The following is a 20,846-nucleotide window of genomic DNA, read 5'->3' on the forward strand; positions in this document are numbered from 1 at the left end:
GAATTGGTCTGACCGAACCGTCCGGTTTCGGCACAACAAAGAGGCTCGAGTAGCACCCCTCCCCCCGTTGGGACGAGGGAACGGGAACAATGACCCTCTGTAGACACAATTTTTGTATCGCTGCCAGCACCACCTCCCTGTCCGGAAGAGCTACTGGTAACGCCGAAATGAAGAACCGGTGAGGGGGTATCTCCCGAAACTCCAGCTTGTATCCCTGAGACACAATCTCTAGGACCCAAGGATCCAGGTCTGATTGAATCCAGACCTGACTGAATATTTGCAGACGGCCCCCCACCGGTCCGGACTCCCCCAGGGAAGCCCCAGCGTCATGCGGTGGACTTGGTAGAAGCAGGGGAGGACTTTTGGTCCTGGGCGCCTGACACTGCAGGTGGTTTCCTTCCCCTTCCTCTACCTTTTGAAGCGAGGAAGGACGAACCTTTTCCATGCCTGTATTTATTGTGACGAAAGGACTGCATCTGCTGATGTGGTGCCTTTTCTGTTGTGTGGGAACATAAGGAAGAAAAGAGGACTTACCCGCAGTCGCGGTCGAGACCAGGTCAGCCAAGCCGTCCCCAAACAAGACAGTACCTTTGAAGGGTAACGCTTCCATAGCCCTCTTGGAGTCGGCATCAGCATTCCATTGATAGATCCACAACGCCCTCCTGGCTGATATCGACATGGCATTGGCTCTTGATCCCAAGAGACAGACATCCCTCGCCGCATCCTTCAGGTAATCTGCAGCATCCTTGATATAACCAAGAGTCAAAAGAACATTATCTTTATCAAGGGTATCCATATCATTAGCTAAATTCTCAGCCCAGTTAGCAATAGCACTACTCACCCATACCGACACCACAGCAGGTCTGAGCAATGCACCCGAATTAGCGAAAATGGACTTCAGAGACGTTTCCAGCTTGCGATCCGCCGGATCTTTGAGAGCTGCCGTGTCAGGAGACGGAAGCGCCACTTTCTTAGACAAGCGAGATAGAGCTTTGTCAACATTTGGAACGCCTCCCATTTTTCCCTGTCATCAGAGGGGAACGGATATGCCATGTAAATCCTGTTGGGAATCTGCCACCTCTTATCCGGCGACTCCCAAGCCTTTTCACAAAGAGTATTCATTTCATGGTTTTTTTCCCTTAAACAAGCAAATCCTTGTTTCCTGTACCGCAGGTTCATCAGAAATGTGTAAAACATCTTTTATAGCCACAATGATGTACTGAATACTCTTAACTAATCGTGGATGTAAAGCAGCCTCAGTGAAATCAACCTCGGAATCAGAGTCCGTGTCAGTATCCGTATCTACCACTTGAGTAAATGGCCGCTTTTGCGACCCAGATGGGGTCTGTACCTGAGACAAAGCCTCTTCCATGGACTTTTTCCACACCTATGTCTATGACTCAGACTTATACAACCTCTTTGACAAAGAAGCAACATTCGAATTAATCGTACTGAGCAATGCGAGTAAATCAGGTGTCGGCTGCGTCGACAGTCCCAAATCTAGCCCGGTATCCGCTCCCCCAATAACTTCCTCTGGTGAATAACATTCAGCCTCAGACATGCCGACACGTAGTACCGACACACAGATACACACAGAACGTCCCAGCTAGGTGACAGGCCCACAATGAAGCCCAGATAGAGGACACAGAGGGAGTATGCCAGCTCACACCCCAGCGCCCATATATCCCGACAAAAGATATATGTACCCAGCGCTGCTTAATTTATAATGATAAGAAGCACCACACTGCGGCCCCCCCCTTCTGAACATCTCCCCGTTACTTGTGAGAAAAATGTGGAGGTCCCGGCAGCGTCTCCTTCAGCCGCGCGTTGAAGGAGAAGATGGCGCCTGTGAGCCGTGGGATGAAGCTCCGCCCCCTTCCCGGCGCGCTTCGGCCCGCCAAATTTGAAAATGAAAAAGATGCCGGCGGGGGTTTAAGAAACGGTGCCGAGGCACCGAAAGCCTTCTGCCGGTCCCCGACCTCAGTAACATGCTGCCCAGGGCGCCCCCCCCCCAGCGCCCTGCACCCTGTGACTACCGTTGGTGATGTGTGTCGGAGCATGGAGCACAGCATTACCGCTGTGCTGTACCTTCTGTTACTGAAGTCTTCTGCCGTCCTGAAGTCTTCTGATCTTCTCATACTCACCCGACTTCTTTCTTCTGGCTTCTGTGAGGGGGTGACGGCGTGGCTCCGGGAACAAGCAGCTAGGCGCACCAAGTGATCGAACCCTCTGGAGCTAATGGTGTCCAGTAGCCGAGCAGCAGAGCCCTTAACTAAGAAGAAGTAGGTCTGCTTCTCTCCCCTCACTCCCACGCTGCAGGGAGCCTGTAGCCAGCAGGTCTCCCTGAAAATAAAAAACCTAACAAAAAGTATTTTCCAGAGAAACTCAGGAGAGCTCCCCTGTGAGTGTCCAGTCAGTCCTGGGCACAAAGTCTAACTGAGGTCTGGAGGAGGGGCATAGAGGGAGGAGCCAGTTCACACCCAGATTAAGTCTTTTCAGTGTGCCCAAGCTCCTGCGGATCCCGTCTATACACCATGGTCCTTTTGAAGTCCCCAGCATCCTCTAGGACGTAAGAGAAAACAGATTTAATTGAACTTTGCAAATTACTCAGGTGAAATGTAAGTCACTGGTGCCACTGGTTTTAGGGGGGTATGCAGTTTGTTCCAGTTATCTCAGAGCTGTTGATGTCGCCCCCCTGCCTATTCAATTACGGGCCGTTATTGCCTGTTTTTAAGGCATTTTCGCCAATGTCTTTTCACTTTTTTTTGTGAAATGCCATTGGCGAATAAATGCCTCCAGAAAGGTGAAAACAGCCAGGTGCAGGTGACAAAACATGTGGATTCACCGATCCACATGTTTTTCACTCCTGCTGAATTTTTCGCCTACGCAAAAAAAAAAGACCCTGCTATTGAATAGGGTGAATCCCCATTAGCTCTAAAAATAGCAAAAAGTCGCCTAGTCAAAAAAACGGACGTAATTGCATACCCCCCTTTGTATTATATGTCTTATGAAGATGTTTTGTTTTCACAACACAGTAAACAATATTTGAAAATGGAGAAGAATCACAGAAAATACAATTGTGGTCAACATATTCTATATATTGAGATGATTCAGGGTTTGATTATCAAAATTGTACATTATATTAACATATCTTCATTGTGATATTCCTGTAATATAGTTGATATATATTTCTCATTTCGTCCTTATTATGCCTTACCTGTATGTATATTCAGATACATTGATCTTTCCCTTCTCACCAGTCGTCTCTGTTCTGCTGGTTAGATTGACAGTATTTCCAAATAGGCAGTAACGTGGCATTCTCTGGCCAATAACCCCTGTCACCACCTCTCCTGTATGTATACCAATTGTGATCTAGGAAGGAGGTAACAAATATAATAAACACTGGGAAAACAGATCTTTATCTTGAGTATTGACAGAATAAAGGCCCTCATTCCGAGTTGATCGTTCGTTATTCTTCATCGCATCGCAGTGAAATTTCGCTTAGTGCGCATGCGCAATAGTCGCACTGCGACTGCGCCAAGTAACTTTGCTATGAAGATAGGATTTTTACTCACGGCTTTTTCTTCGCTCCGGCGATCGTAGTGTGATTGACAGGAAATGGGTGTTACTGGGCGGAAACACGGCGTTTTAGGGGCGTGTGGATGAAAACGCTACCGTTTCCGGAAAAAACGCAGGAGTGGCCGGAGAAACGGGGGAGTGTCTGAGCGAACACTGGGTGTGTTTCTGACGTCAATCCAGGAACGACAAGCACTGAACTGATCGCACAGGCAGAGTAAGTGTGGAGCTACTCTAAAACTGCTAAGTAGTTTGTAATCGCAATATTGCGAATACATCGGTCGCAATTTTAAGAAGCTAAGATACACTCCCAGTAGGCGTAGGCTTAGCGTGAGCAACTCTGCTAAAATCGCCTTGCGAACGATCAACTCGGAATGAGGGCCAAAGTACAGTAGGCGTCACACGTCGGTCTCCGGGACAATGTCATCAGGCTGGGCGCAGTGCCTTCATATATAACAGCTAATTCGAAAATTATTCATTAGCTCCACTATATACAATGTTTTATTTTAGCTAGATATGCTCATTAACAGGGAAAAGTGAAGTATACTGTAGGTCATAAATGTATTGTTTGCTAAAAGTGAAATTGTGATGCTGGAAGGAGGGAAAGTGATGCAGGAGGGAGAGAGAGGCGATATAAGGGGGGTCTCATCCCAGGCATCATACATCATTGCCACAACACTGCACAACCCTGTTTGCTTTCTATATGAGCATGATTACATTTTACTGTATGTATATGCTATTCTTTATATGCAAGGCATGGTTTGGTAAAAAGCAATCTTGAAATCTGATGATAAATAAATAAATAAACATAGTCAGTCAAGAGTATTTCTGGAAGTGCAGGTCTTAAGGTTGCAATGAAGGTCTTAAAATAAAGTATAACTGAGTAAGATAAAACATTTTTGTAAACTGCCTTTTATAGGATTTGCATGATCATTTTTTTTTCCTTTTCATGACAGAAAGTATTCCTAATGGAATAGCACCTGGAATATTTACCTGCACAGATTCCCCATCGACTTGAACCTGTCCAGCAATTTCCATCATGTCTAAGGCCAGGTGACAAATGGAGTGAGCGTGGTGCACACATGGCTCTGGAAGACCGCTCACCGTCATGTATTTGTCTCCAACTGTTTCAACCTAAAAACATAAATGATATAATAATGTATTTCTGGGAGAATGAGACATTAGAATATAGTCACATGACTACTGTGTACAGGAACTGCGCCAGTAGATGTGAGTATTGATCAAAGACGTTCATGGGAAACTGATGGTATTTCTTTGGACTGGAAAAAATCTGAATAGATGGGATCTGTCTCATTTCTCTCATTCTTCCTAAAGCGCAAAAATAAACATATTGCCTTGTTTAGTGATTCTACAACACAAAAAAAATCTAGGTAATTGGCTTTTTCATTACCCTTGACTTACTTTCAGTGTCAATAATGGAAAACCAACTATTGCCCTAGTAATATATTGGTCAGAAGTGTATTTGTTTAATATTTCACCTGAGTTTGTTATAAAATAATTCTGATGCACAGTAGTTACTAATTCATAGGTCAATATCCATGGGTTATTTTGTATGCTCAACCCTGGGCTTCTTTTACCTTATAGACAAAAGGATTCTTCCTGGAGTCAGTCAAAATATCAAATCTTGTATATACATCATTTAGAAGGTTTACAATCTTCATGGCTCCTTCCCCAGATGCATGCTTGCTGCAAAAAGCATTAAATCCCACAATGCCACTAAACAGAATGGTGACATTGTCGTATCTTTTGGCCGCAACGGGACGCTTATGTCTCAGTTCATTAGCAACAGTTGGAGGGAGAACGGAGTACAGCAGGCTACAAATGGAGAGAAAGGAAGACTCAGCAATGTAGCATAAAATAAAAGTAAGAACAATTGCTGTAGATTCATTACATGTCTTCATTTCTGAATATCAGTGTTAAAGATACACATGCTGCATATGCAATCAGGTGTGGTTGTATAGAGAAGCCACATAGGCCCAGGACTAGATAAGCAGAAGTATAGGCATGGCAGGTTACACCGTTAGATTGACACAATTCTTTTTTTTAGGTGTTAAATTGGTACAGTTTTAATAGAATCCTAATAGCACAGTATATACAATGAGCATGTAAGGGTTTATGAGCGTGTTTGTGGGTGTGTGTGATAGAAATCACGAATGGAAGTGATGACATCAGGGGGTAGATTTAATAACGATTCTAAAATTGAAAATTGGCGGTGTTGCCCATAGCAACCAATCATATTCTAGGTGTCATTTCTCTATTGCATCCTAGAAAATGATAGACAAAATCTGCTTGGTTGCTATGGGCAACACCACCTCTTGTATGTTTCAAAAGCTGTAGTAAACGTACCCCCAGATCTCACTGTTTATGTCCAAAATATGTCCCCATTGTATGGCGATACACCTGGGATGTCATTCACCATCATCAATTTAATATGCATTACTGTCGCACATGTGCCATACGAACACGCGTATTTTACAATGAAAAACATGGACTTGTGTCCAAGTGTAAATGAGGCCCACTATATGCATACCGTGTACACACATGTGCATACACACACTTGTTAATTATAAACAGACATGTCAAATGCTTCCCTGTAACATACAACTGTGTTTTCCACATCAGGTCCCCTTGCAGAGACTTTATGTCACCTGTGCATGACTAAATAAGTCCTAAAGCCATGAGCAGTTTACAGTAGGTGTGGGGACCGGATTAGGGAAACACTGGTGTACACTGTCCTAGTACACATACAGTACACAGCATATATAACTCCTGACCAAAGTCACACAGATTTACAATCACACTGGCCAGTGTTACACAAAGCCCCTAGTTAGGTAGAAGCTCAGGTGACACACTGAAAAAGACACACACCTGGGGTAATGGTGGTAGGGGTTCATAGAGGATTCAATTTGCATGGAGGGATTACATTTCAGCAAGTGAGAGCAGAGGGTGAGCTACTGTCAGGGATGCAGTATATAAATGGTTAAGGGAAGGGAATGTGTAGGGGGGAGATTAATGATCTGGAGAAACTAAGTATGTGCTATTCTCACAGTACATTATATTGTGACCAAAGTTATCTCTCTTCACAGTGTGTGAAGAGACATGTAGGGGAGTTCTGCTGTATGTGTAGTAACAGTGTTGTGACAGAGGTGGTGTAACCTGCAGCAAGGCCGGGGCATAAGTAGATGGTATGTATTTGGAGGGCTGCCTGGATGTGAAGTGCATGTTGTGATTAATAGTGTCAGGAGGTGTTAAATGTGTATGGACATGCTAGTGTGTCCATGACAAGAGATCTCCTGTCTCTTCATTTAGCGACTTTGGATTAGTACAATGTTTTCTCAACCCCTGTCCCCAGGCCCTGCAACAGATCCTATTTTCCAGGCCACCCAGCAGGGGCACGGGTGTTTGACCAACTGTTCCATCTTATAGATCCACAGGTGACCTGGAAACATGAACTGTGTTGGGGACCTGAGGACAGAGACTGAGAAACACTGCATTAGTATAGAGGGGCTGATTTATTGGGTAACGTTGTTATGTCGACACAACTTAGGTCGACACTCATTAGGTCAACCACTGAAGGTCGACAATGCCATTAGGTCGAAATGCATTAGGTCGACATGGCCGTTAGGTCAACATGTACTAAGTCGTCAGGTCAAAAGGTCGACATGAGTTTTTATAATTTATTTTTTATTTTTTGGATCATACTTAACGATCCACGTGGACTACGATTGGAACGGTAATCTGTACCGAGCGAAGCGAGGCACCTTGCCCGAAGCATGGCGAGCGAAGCAGTGCACTAATTTGGGTTCCCCGTCACTTTACAGAGAAAACGACACCAAAACCAGTCAAAAACCTCATGTCGACCTTTTGACCTGTCGACCTAACGCCCATGTCGACCAAATGCATGTCGACCTAATGGCAATGTCGACCTTCTGTGGTTGACCTAATGAGTGTCGACCTAAGTTGGGTCGCCCCAACGAACCATACCCGATTTATCGATGAGTTTTATCATATGCAATGAGCATTTAAACCTGTTGCGTATGATAAATGATGCTCCAGCCAATCAGCTCCTAACTGACATGTGATTGAAGAATGACAGTTGGGAGCTAATTGGCTGGAACACCTTTTATCATACGCAAGTTTTAATACTCATTGCGTATGATAAAACTCATTGATAAATCAGCCCCATAGTTTGTTACTTTTAGCATCTTGCTTATGTTTTTATATATAGTATGTCCTAGTACATTTATTTATTTTATGGGACATGATAGATATATCGGCCCGGCAACATGCAATGAGGAAAAGGGAGACACATGAAAAGTTGCCGACAGGGAGAAACACAGTTAACTCAGGACTATGGCCCTCATTCCGAGTTGTTCGCTCGCTAGCTGCTTTTAGCAGCATTGCACACGCTAAGCCGCCGCCCTCTGGGAGTGTATCTTAGCTTAGCAGAATTGCGAACGAAAGATTAGCAGAATTGCGAATAGAAATTTCTTAGCAGTTTCTGAGTAGCTCCAGACTTACTCCTACACTGCGATTAGTTCAGTCAGTTTCGTTCCTGGCTTGACGTCACAAACACACCCAGCGTTCGCCCAGACACTCCCCCGTTTCTCCAGCCACTCCCGCGTTTTTCCCGGAAACGTCAGCGTTTTTCCGCACACTCCCATAAAACGGCCAGTTTCCGCCCAGAAACACCCACTTCCTGTCAATCACACTCCGATCACCAGAACGATGAAAAATCTTCGTTAGGCCGTGAGTAAAATACCAAACTTTTGTGCTACTTTACTTGGCGCAGGCGCACTGCAAACATTGCGCATGCGCAGTTTGCGACTAATCGCTCCATAGCGAAAAAAACTAACGAGCGAACAACTCGGAATGACCCCCAGTATACACTAATTACACTGAATGTTATGTACGTACAAGTTTATGAAATGGTTAAAATAAGCGCTAGGACAAGCAACTCCTGACTGCTACATCTGGACATTGGTTTGATAACCAAATATTATTCTCATATCAATGTATCCATGTCTCACATTCAACTCCTATCTCTGTAGGGCTATTTATGATGGCACACAATAAGCAGGTCATTGTTGAAAGGAGATCAGAGTGAGGTATGTGGGGTGTGGAAGGCCCTGCAATTTCTACTTGGAAAGGGCCCAAACATTTCCAGCACCAGCTTTGCTATCATTAATGCTGTCACTATAAAATGCTGAAACACTGCTCACGTATCGGTCTTTTTCTTCTCATCTTCCAGGGCTCTTAGGGTGTGCTGCAGCCGGTCAGTCAGGATTTCCAGTTCTTGGGTCAATTTATATTCTTCTCTAAACTGTTCTCCCAGAAGTACCAGGTCACGGGTAGCATCATGGAGGGGGATGTCACTGAGATACAATCCTCTTCTTGTCAGATCATCCAGGTTCATAACACTGTAAATAAGTTATTATTCAAAACTTGATTATTGATACAAGCAGTTTTGTAATTTTAAACTCTGCTAAACGAAGAGATCCATTACAGACTCACAAACAGAGGCGTCGGAATGCGGGGGGGGGGGGGGGGGGCAAGGGGGCAGCTCGCTCCCCCCAAACATGAGAGAGGCGCCTGCCGCCACAGTACGCGGCTGAGATAGGCGCCTCACATAAAGGGCGCTTCAGCCGCGGACCGCGATTCACTGACTGTCACTGTCTGGCAGTGACAGTCAGTGCTGCGGCTACTCCTCCCGTATTGCTCTGATCACACATATGTAATGAGCGGCGGAGCGTCATGACGTCAAGCCGCTCATTACATATGCGCAAGCTTTGCTGGGGTCGGACACGGATGTCGCAGGGGAGAGACTGTCACTGAAAATGCGGAGGCCGCCCGCTCCTGATTGCCCGCCCGCCTGCCTGGCCAGCCAGCCAGCTAGTCAACGTTCTGTGGGGGTATGTGTTCCTGGCACTGTGGGGACATATGTATATCTGGCACTGGGGACCTATGTATAACTGGCTCATGGGGCATATATGTATCTGGCACTGGGAACATGTGTATAACTGGCTCTAGGAGTGTATGTGTGTATATATATGTATGTATATATATATATATATATATACAGTGGGGATCGAAAGTTTGGGCACCCCAGGCAAAAATTCATTTTAATGTGCAAAAAGAAGCCAAGGAAAGATGGAAAAATCTCCAAAAGGCATCAAATTACAGATTAGACATTCTTATAACATGTCAAAAAAAGTTTGATTTTATTTCCATCATTTACACTTTCAAGAGAACAGAAAACAAAAAATGGCGTCTGCAACAGTTTGGGCACCCTGCAGAGTTAATGCCTTGTACTGCCCCCTTTGGCAAGTATCACAGCTTGTACACGCTTTTTGTAGCCAGCCAAGAGTCTTTCAATTCTTGTTTGAGGTATCTTCGCCCATTCTTCCTTACAAAAGTCTTCCAGTTCTTTGAGATTCCTGGGCTGTCTGTGACGCACTGCTCTTTTATGGTCTATCCATAGATTTTCAATTATATTAAGGTCAGGAGATTGTGAAGGCCATGGCAAAACCTTCAGTTTACGCCTCTTAATGTAATCCACCGTGGATTTTGAGGTGTGTTTAGGATCATTATCCATTTGTAGAAGCCAGCCTCTCTTTAACTTCAGCTTTTTCACAGATGGCATCAAGTTAGCGTCCAAAATTTGCTGGAATCTTATTGAATCCATTTTTCCTTCTACTCGTGAAATATTTCCTGTGCCACTGGCTGCAATACAACCCCAAAGCATGATTGATCCACCCCCATGCTTAACAGTTGGACAGAGGTTCTTTTCATTAAATTCTGTGCCCTTCCTTCTCCAAACGTACCTTTGCTCATTCCGGCCAAAAAGTTCTATTTTAACCTCATCGGTCCACAGAACTTTATTCCAAAATGCATCAGGCTTGTCTATATGTTCATTTGCAAACTTCAAACGCTGATTTTTGTGGTGAGGATGTAGAAGAGGTTTTCTTCTGATGACTCTTCCATGAAGACCTTATTTGTACAAGTATCTCTTTATAGTGGAATAGTGTACCACAACTCCAGTGTCTGCCAGATCTTCCTGGAGGGATCGTACAGTCAAACGTGGATTTTGACTTGCTTTTCTCACAATCCTGCGAGCTGTTCTGTCTGATATTTTTCTTGGTCTTCCAGATCTTGCTTTAACTTCCACTGTTCCTGATGACTGACATTTCTTAATTACATTCTGAACAGAGGATATGGGCATCTGATAACGCTTTGCTAGCTTCTTATAGCCTTCTCCTGCTTTGTGAGCGTCAACTATTCTCAGTTTCAGTGTTCTACACAACTGCTTAGTGGAACCCATGGTGCTGATTGTTGGAGCAAGGTCAGATGAGTCTGGTCTTTTAAAACCTTTAAGATTGACATCACCTGGTCTTTCCAGACGATGATTGAGAACAATCCATGACACTGCCAGGTCTCAGCTGTCCAAAGGGGGCAGTACAAGGCATTAACTCTGCAGGGTGCCCAAACTTTTGCAGATGCCATTTTTTGTTTTCTGTTCTTTTGATAGTGTAAATGATGGAAATAAAATCAAACTTTTTTTGACATGTTATAAGAATGTCTAATCTGTAATTTGATGCCTTTTGGAGATTTTTCCATCTTTCCTTGGCTTCTTTTTGCACATTAAAATGAAGTTTTGCCTGGGGTGCCCAAACTTTCGATCCCCACTGTATATATATATGTATTCATTCCTAGAGCCAGTTATACACATGTTCCCAGTGCCAGATATACATATATGCCCACCGCACATCACTGATATATGCTCCCAGAGAGAGAGCTATATATATATATATATATATATATATATATAAATAATATATATCTATCTACCTCTCTGGGGGCATATATCAGTGATGTGCGGTGGGCATATATGTATATCTGGCTCTGGGGCATGTATGTATAACTGGCTCTGAGGGCATATACTTATGTATATCTGGCTCAGGGGTATATATGTATATCTGGCACTGGGGAAATATGTATATCTGGCACTGGGGAAATATGTATATCTGGCACTGGGGGCATATATGTATATCTGGCACTGGGGACATATATGTATATCTGGCACTGGGGACATATGTATATCTGGCACTGGGGACATATGTATATCTGGCTCTGGGGACATATGTATATCTAGCTCTGGAGGCATTTATGTATGTATATCTGGCACTGGGGGCATATATGTATATCTGGCACTGGGGGCATATATGTATATCTGGCACTGGGGGCATATATGTATAACTGGCACTGGGGACGCTCTACAGTGTATATAATGGGCTCTGTCAGGCATAATGTGTGTAAGAGGCTCTACCAGACATAATGTATATAAGGGGCTTTGGGGGTAATTCAGACTGGATTGCTGCAGCGACAGTGATCACAGTCTGAATCCCTTTGTAGAGTGCGCACGCACCCCGGTAGCCTAGTGAGATGCTGACAGCATCTCTGGGCTGCGATCACCTCTGCCTGATTGAGAGAAAGAGGTGGTTGCGGGGCGGGAGAGGGCGTGCCAACGGCGTAAGTACACCGTTGGCTGTGTCTGGTCCATTGCGGGGGCGGGCCGCGGCGGCTGCGTTGGAAGGGAGATACTAGCCAGGTGCAAAATCATCACCGCTATGCGATGCTTTCACACCCGTGCGGGGGGGTGTGGGAAGGGGGAGAGCCAGACATGCTGGGTGGACTAGCCCTGTGCTGGACGTCCCCCCGCATGTCTGAGAAACTGATAGTAGATGTGCTAAATTTAGCACATCTACGATCACTTCTGAATTAGGCCCTCTACCGGGCATATTGTGTGTAAGGGAGCTCTACCAGACATAATGTATATACGGGGTCACTCACTCACTGCTACTCCATAGAGTTTCGTACAGGTACAAGTGACCTGTCTAAGGTGGCCATAAATTAGGGGCGCCAAATTGAGATTTTATCTTGCCCCCCCAACTGAAAAACGTTCTGATGCCCCTGCTCACAAATATACCCTTTGTAAAATAAATTAATTACTGATATGTTAAATTGTGTTTTAAAATAATCACTTTCCTTGTACACCCATTATTATTATTATTATGTTTTGTTTATATGATGACACAAGGGTTCCGTAGCGCTGTACATAAGAAACACAAAAATCTGTAGGTGCAGTAGGCATATACAGACTAGTGTACCACATACTTGTCAGCTCTTCCAGAAGGTCTGGGAGAGGCTAAAATTTAGATGGGCTCTCCCGACTTCCTGACAGAGTTGGACTATCTACCCGGTGCCGCCCACTTGTCTATTTTACTGGGTGGCCTGCCGGTTGAATGACACCGTTCGCATTGAATCAAGTCATCCTCTTCCCTCTGTAAAATGCTGTCAATAGCGGCTTTTCACAGTCGGGGCCATGATGATGTTTAGCTCCACACCCTGCTGTTAAATGCCACAAATTGCAGCTGTAACCAGCAGGGGTCGGGATATCATTAAAAAACTGCAGCGACATGCAACCTGCCACAATTTAACTATATCTATTACACTGATGCTTGTTAGTTACTGTCACCACTGCCAGGGACTTATGGTTGCTAACAAAACATATCAGTCTGCCACCACCAAAGGGATTTGGGGAAAAAACACTTCCCACAACGGCCCTTACGGTTCCGCTCACAGTATACAGTATCCATTGAATGGGATTTGTGAGGAGCAAAGTGGAATTTACACATAGCCTCCTGCTGTGAAGAGCACATATACATTTCCTAATACCAAATGGCTGGTGGCTTGTTATCCTGGTTAATTACAGGCTTGTCAACCAGGATGAAAGAACAATTTTCATATAGAATATACACTGATACAACATACAATTTGAATAATACCATATTTTGGGATCAGATCCATTATGGATCATGACAGTTACTATAATAGTCTATAAGACTACATGTTTCAAGTCCAGCAGTAATATGTTAAATATCACATATTCTGTAATGGTGTTGTGTCTGATTTTACACATCTAAAATGTATGTTTATGCCAAACACACAATCAGGGCCGGTCCTACCATTAGGCAAGGTAAGCGGCCACGTAGAGTGCCACACTGTGGATGGCGCTGCAGCTGCTTTCTCCGTTTGACTGCCTGGATTCCGGAAGCAGTGCCCGGTAACTGTAACAGGCACAGAGAAAGGAATCCCGTTCCCAGCTGCAGCCCGCAACTTGGACCTAGCACTCCCGCTAAATACATTAGCCGCATTGAACCTTGGCCAGGTTCTCTGACAGAAGAATAATCTGGCCAAAGTTCAATGCTGCTAATGAAGGCTGGCGATGGGGAGGTCTAAGGGCACAACTGTACTGGGCCCAATATTTCCCCTGCCCAGCATCACTCTCTCAAGCTGCGAGTCTTCATGCCGGACCCGGCGCTCCATCTGCTGCTCCACCTGCACTGCCTGCTGCCTGCACCACCGCCCTCTTCCGTATGGATCTCTTCCCCTATGAGAAGCACTCAGAGGACCGGCTACTGCAGGTCTAGGTTGATGAGACCTCAGAGCTGGTGAGGCACCAGCCACTGCTTTTCAGGACTCTATGTAAGTACCAGATCTCTGTGTGTATAATGTATGTAACGTATACAGCCTATCACTATGTGCCTATATATAATGTACCCCATCCCCCTCATTACTGTATGCATAAAAAGCTCATCACTATGTGCCTATATGGTATGTACTGTGCCCAGCCCCTCATCTCTGTGTGTATAATGTACAGTATGTAATGTATACAGCCCATCACTATGTGCGTATACTGTATATAATTTATTCAGCCCATCATCACTGTGTGCCTATATATGGTGTATAAAATGTATACTGCCCATCACTATGTGCCTCCTCATTCATCATCATTCCTCCTACTCCTCATCATTCCTCCATTTCCTGATCTTTATTCCTCCTCCTCATCGCACACAGATAAAAGCAGTTGTGTGGATACAGCCGGTTCTGCCCAATGGGCAAATGTGCTACGTGCAGTACACTGTCTGCACCACCCTAGTTACCGCCCTAATTGTGCTGAAAGCATCGATCTGTGCAGCACTCAACAGGAATATACAATGAAATGCATAATTTCTAGAACCTAAGGGAGGATGAGGGCAGGAGAGGACAGAGGGAAGAAAGGGAGTATCTGGGATTATAAACATTGTTAAGGAGTATAAAGGTTAGGCTATTAATGTCTGCCAATTGAAAGTTTCCCATTTGGGCATAGATTACCCACACACCCCTTCTTCATAAGCGGTTGCATATCACATAAAACAGTATGTAATTTCATTCACTGACAAATTCATGACTGACTATGAGCCAGATTCAGAGATGTATGCAAACCCAATGGTTTATGTAGATCTCCGATGGTATGAGATCTGCTTATGTGCAGATGCAGCACTGCGCAAGATTTGAGATCTCACGCAGTGCCCCTAAGATGTAGCAAGATGCTTCAACATTTGGAGGAGTGGACAGAGTGGCAACGGGCAGCGCTCTTGAAAATGGGGTGGGTGTCATTTTTGAGACATGGTAAGGCCAGTGCCTGTGTCTTCTGATGCAGCTTCACTGGCCCTGGCAGCGTGAAGAAACCAGCCATCCGGAATAACCTGATGGTTACTCCGAAGACCAATGTTCAAACAGAGGGAACCGATGCTATAATTTCGGATGCAGCAGCAGATGACAAAGTTGAGTGTGTTCCTACTCAAGAAGCCTGCTGCTTTTACATTATTTAGCACAGCTACTGCATCCTTCTGTGAATCAGCCCCTATAATCCAAAAAGTACTTCCTGCACATTCTAGAGTACTTAAAAACTTTTTACAGTATATGACATAAATAAAGTATGAGGGATTACCTTGGTGAGCAGAGGAAAAGAATGTTGTCAGCTTCTGGCAAGTAGATCATTTGTCCCTTCAGGCGAATACAACTGAGTTCAGTGACAGTCAGTTCATCTTCATTCTCTGACTTTTCCACATCAAGCAATCCTTCCTAATATCAAACAACATTATATTCATTCAAACTGTGAAAATATAAAGTGAGGTACAGTATGTTACAGTGCTAGGTGTTTTCCAGCTTCCAACTCACTTTTACCAATACTCCCAAACTTACACCATAGGAAAGTACTCTGGAAATATGTATATCAGTTTGTAAAGTCAAAGCAGAACTAGCTTTGAAAATTATGTCACATCTTTAACTTGTTTAAGATCATGGGGATGATTCAGGTCCCGTTGCAGTAGCACTGCATGCTGCAATGTACCAATATTTCATACTGCGCAAGCGCCGGACCCATACCGTGCATGTGCTGTACAGGTCAGCTATGTTGGTCGCACTATGGCATTGATAAAGCTAAATATTTATCTTATATAATACCCTTTATGAGGTCTAAGAACACTGTACGCTATCTACGTATGAAGTACCGTAAGGGTACGCACGTTGCGTAACAATCGCTTAGCCGTAGTCGAGACGCTCAAGCGTCACGTTCGCTCACGGCCAAGAGATCACTGGCAGGCACGCTATTGGCTGCTGACTAACGTAATGATTCGCTATAGCGTAGCGGACGCTCGGGACCACGAGGAGATCACCAGCGGCGCTGACGCTCACAATGTTAAACCTTTGTATCTAAACCATAAACAATGTAGTATGCTGTAAAACCTTAGTGTAGAGATAGGGTGTAGATGCAACCTAGTGTAACCTTATTAACTTACAAGCTGTTTGAGCGTCACCGACGCTCTGAGAATACTAGATACTATAAGAAATACACAGATACCTGGGCTTAGGGTCCAACGCCTAATATATATATATTTTGAATGATATACTTGCAAAAGAATTAATACAAATACAAATCATACACTACAATATAACATAGACTACCTAACCAGATAACTACACAGGAAATATAATACAATTACTATTTAAGAGAAAATAAGAGAGAAAGAGGAGGAGAGAGAGAGAGAGAGAAATTGGCCCACAATAACAAGAAGATCAATATAGTTGCGGAGAAACACTTACGCACAAGGGGAAACGATCGCATGCGCCTCGATATCCAGCTCCCGATTATCAGCAATGAGAACCGTTGAAGAGAGTGAACTGGATATGGTCGGCCTGCCTATTTATGCCCCACACACAATGCAATTCAATGGTCCCTACAATCTCATTGTTCATTGGACACAGGAATTCGGCTTCGCATTATAACAAAAGGTCATAGGTTGATTCATACAGGTGGGCTGTGACTGCTTCCAACTGTTCAGGTGGGTGGGATACTGGGTTTCCCGCCGCATGACTAAATAAGAACAAATAATAGTAAATGGACATAAACTTCTTATGTCCATAACTATTCGCACGAGCGATTAATCCGCTCCAAACCAACACCGGAATATTGCTATTTAAATACTCTTCCGATGGGTACCAAACACCACTGTATGACCCCTGTTAGACCCTTCGTACAATACAAAGAGGGATCTCTCTGTTCAGGAACATGCTATGTTAACTAAACTTTCAGAATCTATCAAAGGGACCATGATCTACAAAATACATTATATAGTGAAAATATGTAACGATTGAGTCGCACGCTACGATCACATAAACTCTACCGTAAATACGCATACCGTGCGCCTGCGGGTGCCCGCGACTGTGAGTATGCGCACGTACGGGAGAGCGCACGCATGCGCAGCACGGACCTGTGTGAGGTGCAAATATGGTAGTGTGCATAGAGATATTTTTCTGACTTTGACAGTCCACCCTTTGGCAGTCAAAAATAACTGCCACCTTCTAAAACATTTCAAAAGAGAAAAATATATGTCAGGGGTTAATACATTTACATGGTTGGGTAGGGGAGGAGAGGAGAAGGTAGGAAAAGGGTATGACCTAGTGAGATAGCAGAAGCATGTGTGTATGAGTCCATGTTTGGGGGTCATGTATCATCGTGCCGTACGTGTTTTAAATCAAGCTTCGAGGTATTGCGAAGTATACATTTGAATTCCTTCTTATCCCGTGGTACGGGTCTGTGGATGGGCTGTCAAACTTTACCGAGCTCTTTTCGGCTTTGGTTGTAACAAAATGGGGGAGCACATTTTAGTTGATGATACATGAATGGGGGGGATATGTGATTGCTGATATCTGTGCCTGTATTCCCTATCGACTATGTGTGTCATTACCTGAGGGTTGTAGAAATGAAGAAAAGACATAATTACGGTAAATGCGGTGGTATTCTATGTCAGGTAAATGTACATTCGTCGATTGAGGTCTTGTTTGGTGTCTGTTGAATGCAGTCTTCTTTGTGCTTTTGCCCATAAGGTGCGAGCAAAAGCTGTCAATGTCCATAGATTTACAAAAGTGTTGGGCTAGCGTAATTTTAAAATTTCTAGGGAAACTGGGGATCCATGGCATAGTTCATCAAAAATCTGTGTATCAGGTTGTCAAAACTTCTTCTTTAATCCCTCTGTTGTCTGTATAACGGCTCATCAAATTCCTCGTCCAAGTGGGTCTTTTTACCTTGGAGGAAACGGAAAAACAGGTGAAAGAAACGGACCGTAGAAATCGCATTTTCATCACATCATTGTTTCTACATTTGGGTCATAAATCAAGTCCATTGGAATTACAGTTTCCTCACTCCTTAAACTCATTACCTTAGTACGACGATTGCACCTCATTAAAGCCTGACCGCATCTAAATATCAAACCAATCGTTATGATGACACCTAAGATACATAGGAGAAACTTCCCAACATCCATTATGACTCCTTGAGCCCAGTCTCCTAAACCAGAGAACCAATTTCGCGGGTTCAACCATGACACCCAACCAGTCAGCTCATTACCTACAGTAGCAAGAGTGAGATTGTGTCTCCTGCGAAATTCCCACTTCAGTGGGAGAATATCGTCCATCTTTTGGTCTATGACCTCGACCGGGTCCTCGGTGCTATTCGTAATATATGTGCAACATTTCACGCCGTATTGTGTTGCCAGTGTGACACAATATCCGCCTGTCACTGCTGTGAGGTAATTAAGAACCATTCTATGCTGTACCAGTTCTGTTTTATAAGCTTGAAGTTCTCTTCCAGTATACCTAAACGTGTCATCATACATTTCAGAGATATTATCTAACAAATTGGCGAGCGCAGATATGTATTTATAATTCAACACTCCTCTGGCGGTGCGAGTGATGTCTAACGCGATTAGAAACTGAATCCCGGTGGATTCATGGATCATGTCAGAGGCCGGATGCTCTGTTCTTTCTATCAGGTGCCGTTTAACTACGTGCTCGTAATGGGTGTGAGTATAAGGAGTTTGGGCAACACGGTGTATATCTTTCATTTTGTCATGTGATACAGTCATTACTTCAGGCAGTACTTTTCCAATATAACACAATCCTTCAGAGTTTGGGGCAAGCCACTTATACGCCTTTCTCCCGCATATGAAATATGCATCATCGGGGAGAACATATGGGACGGAGTAGGACATAACCATATTACACACCTTCCATGTGAAATCTCCTAACCCTAATTCTTCCATCTGCTTAGTACACGTATCAGGTTGTACGATATGTGCACAGTATCCTGGTGATACCTCTCCAACTCTCGTAATCCTATTTCCTAAGGTATACCTATACCGGAAAGATTTTCCTCTACTGGCTATGTGGCGTATAAGCTCTGTATCTGTAGGCATTCTATCTGCTCTATGTGAAAAGGTCATGGTTTGATTACTCCATGACACTTCCCAATTTCCCGGCTTTCGGGGATTGGAGATGTTAAAACATAATAGGGACCTATCCACATGGTATTGGTGGAGCTTCAAACTAGGAGGGCTGGAGATATTAAACCTCCAGTCCACCGGTCTCCCACCACTTAACTCAAGTACCTCCCCTAACGTTAAAGGAAATGGTACTAGCCCTGATTTGCTATGACCTTGAGGTACTTGAGAGCATACCCAACAATCTGTTTTATTTAACACACTACCCACTAAGGAGTGATAGTCACTCAATGGATGCCGGTCCATATGGATATTAAAACTGGATTGGCATTTCTTTATGCACCCATCCTCAATGACATTGTTACAGAGCCGACAGATACAGTTTTCTTCAGCTAACAATCCTTCACAATTCCTTCTATGGTCAATGCTATCGGATCGTTTTCTGATACTCGCCTTTGCTTGTTGATTATGTTGTTCTTGGAAAACTACGCCTCCATCTCTGTCATCAGAACCCATTCCAGAACCTCTCTCGACCTCCATGGTACTCTCGCCGGAACAGACTGCTCTGGTCAACATTATGGTCAACAGGAAAATCCGGATCACAGTCTCTTGGGGCAAGTCCATCTTGTAGGAGGAAACGGAGAAGAATGAGAAGGGGGAAAAAAAAAATAATAATTTGAGGGAGAGGGGATGGGAAGTTGGAGAAAAACAATAAAAGGGAACAGTGGATCGACAACTGCTTTTGGTCTTGTGATTTTCAATGCTCAGGTGCCGCCTCAATCTTCCTGGAACAGACACTCCAGTGATACAACCTCTACCGTCTGTTCCTTATCACGGGACCTCTCTGGATCAGCAACCTTCTTGCAGTGGGACGAATGAACCCAAGTCTCTCTCTCAGCAACCTTCAATGCTGTAGTGCTAGTCAATAAGACCTGGTATGGTCCTTCCCATCTGTCAATAAGGCAACCTGAGCGTAGAAAATTCCGTATCATTACATAATCCCCAGGTTCAATGTCATGACAATTACTATCTGGTAAATCAGGAATCACTAACTTCAGATTATCATTTTGATTCCTCAACTGTTTACTCATGTTAATCAAGTATTTTACAGTCACTTCATTGTTACACTTCAAATCATCCTGAGGGTAATCATAACATGCGGTTGTCGACCAAACAAGATTTCAAAGGGAGACAGATTAAGAGGGGACCTGGGAGTGGTTCTGATGCTGTACAGTACAATGGGTAAAGCTTCTGGCCATGTCAATCCTGTCTCTGCCATCACTTTACTCAGTTTATTTTTAATAGTGCTGTTCACTCTTTCCACTTTCGCACTCGCCTGTGGACGGTATGGAGTGTGCAGCTTGCTATCAATTCCCATCAATTTACACATTCCTTGAAAGACATCACCTGTAAAATGGGTACCCCTATCACTTTCGATAATTCTAGGGATACCATATCTACATACAAATTCCTGCACAATTTTCTTAGCAGTAAACATAGCGGTATTTGTGGCCGCCGGAAATGCTTCGACCCAATTTGAGAAAACATCTATACAAACAAGTACATATTTCAAATTTCGACACGGGG

At 44.0% G+C, this 20,846-nt stretch overlaps 1 protein-coding gene across 1 annotated transcript in view; it reads right to left on the reverse strand.

Annotated features, from left to right (window-relative positions):
• Positions 1-20,846, reverse strand: part of GUCY1B1 (guanylate cyclase 1 soluble subunit beta 1) — a 148,968-nt gene that overhangs the window by 48,651 nt on the left and 79,471 nt on the right. Inside the window, exons 8-12 of the mRNA XM_063920493.1 lie at positions 15,431-15,564; positions 8,820-9,017; positions 5,175-5,412; positions 4,570-4,710; positions 3,218-3,372 (exon numbers count right to left, since the gene is read on the reverse strand). Of these exons, the coding sequence (XP_063776563.1) occupies positions 3,218-3,372; positions 4,570-4,710; positions 5,175-5,412; positions 8,820-9,017; positions 15,431-15,564 (866 nt within the window). The remainder of the gene's footprint in view (positions 1-3,217; positions 3,373-4,569; positions 4,711-5,174; positions 5,413-8,819; positions 9,018-15,430; positions 15,565-20,846) is intronic.

This window comes from Pseudophryne corroboree, chromosome 1 (assembly GCF_028390025.1).
Source record: "Pseudophryne corroboree isolate aPseCor3 chromosome 1, aPseCor3.hap2, whole genome shotgun sequence".
In the NCBI taxonomy this organism is placed as follows: Eukaryota; Metazoa; Chordata; class Amphibia; order Anura; family Myobatrachidae; genus Pseudophryne; species Pseudophryne corroboree.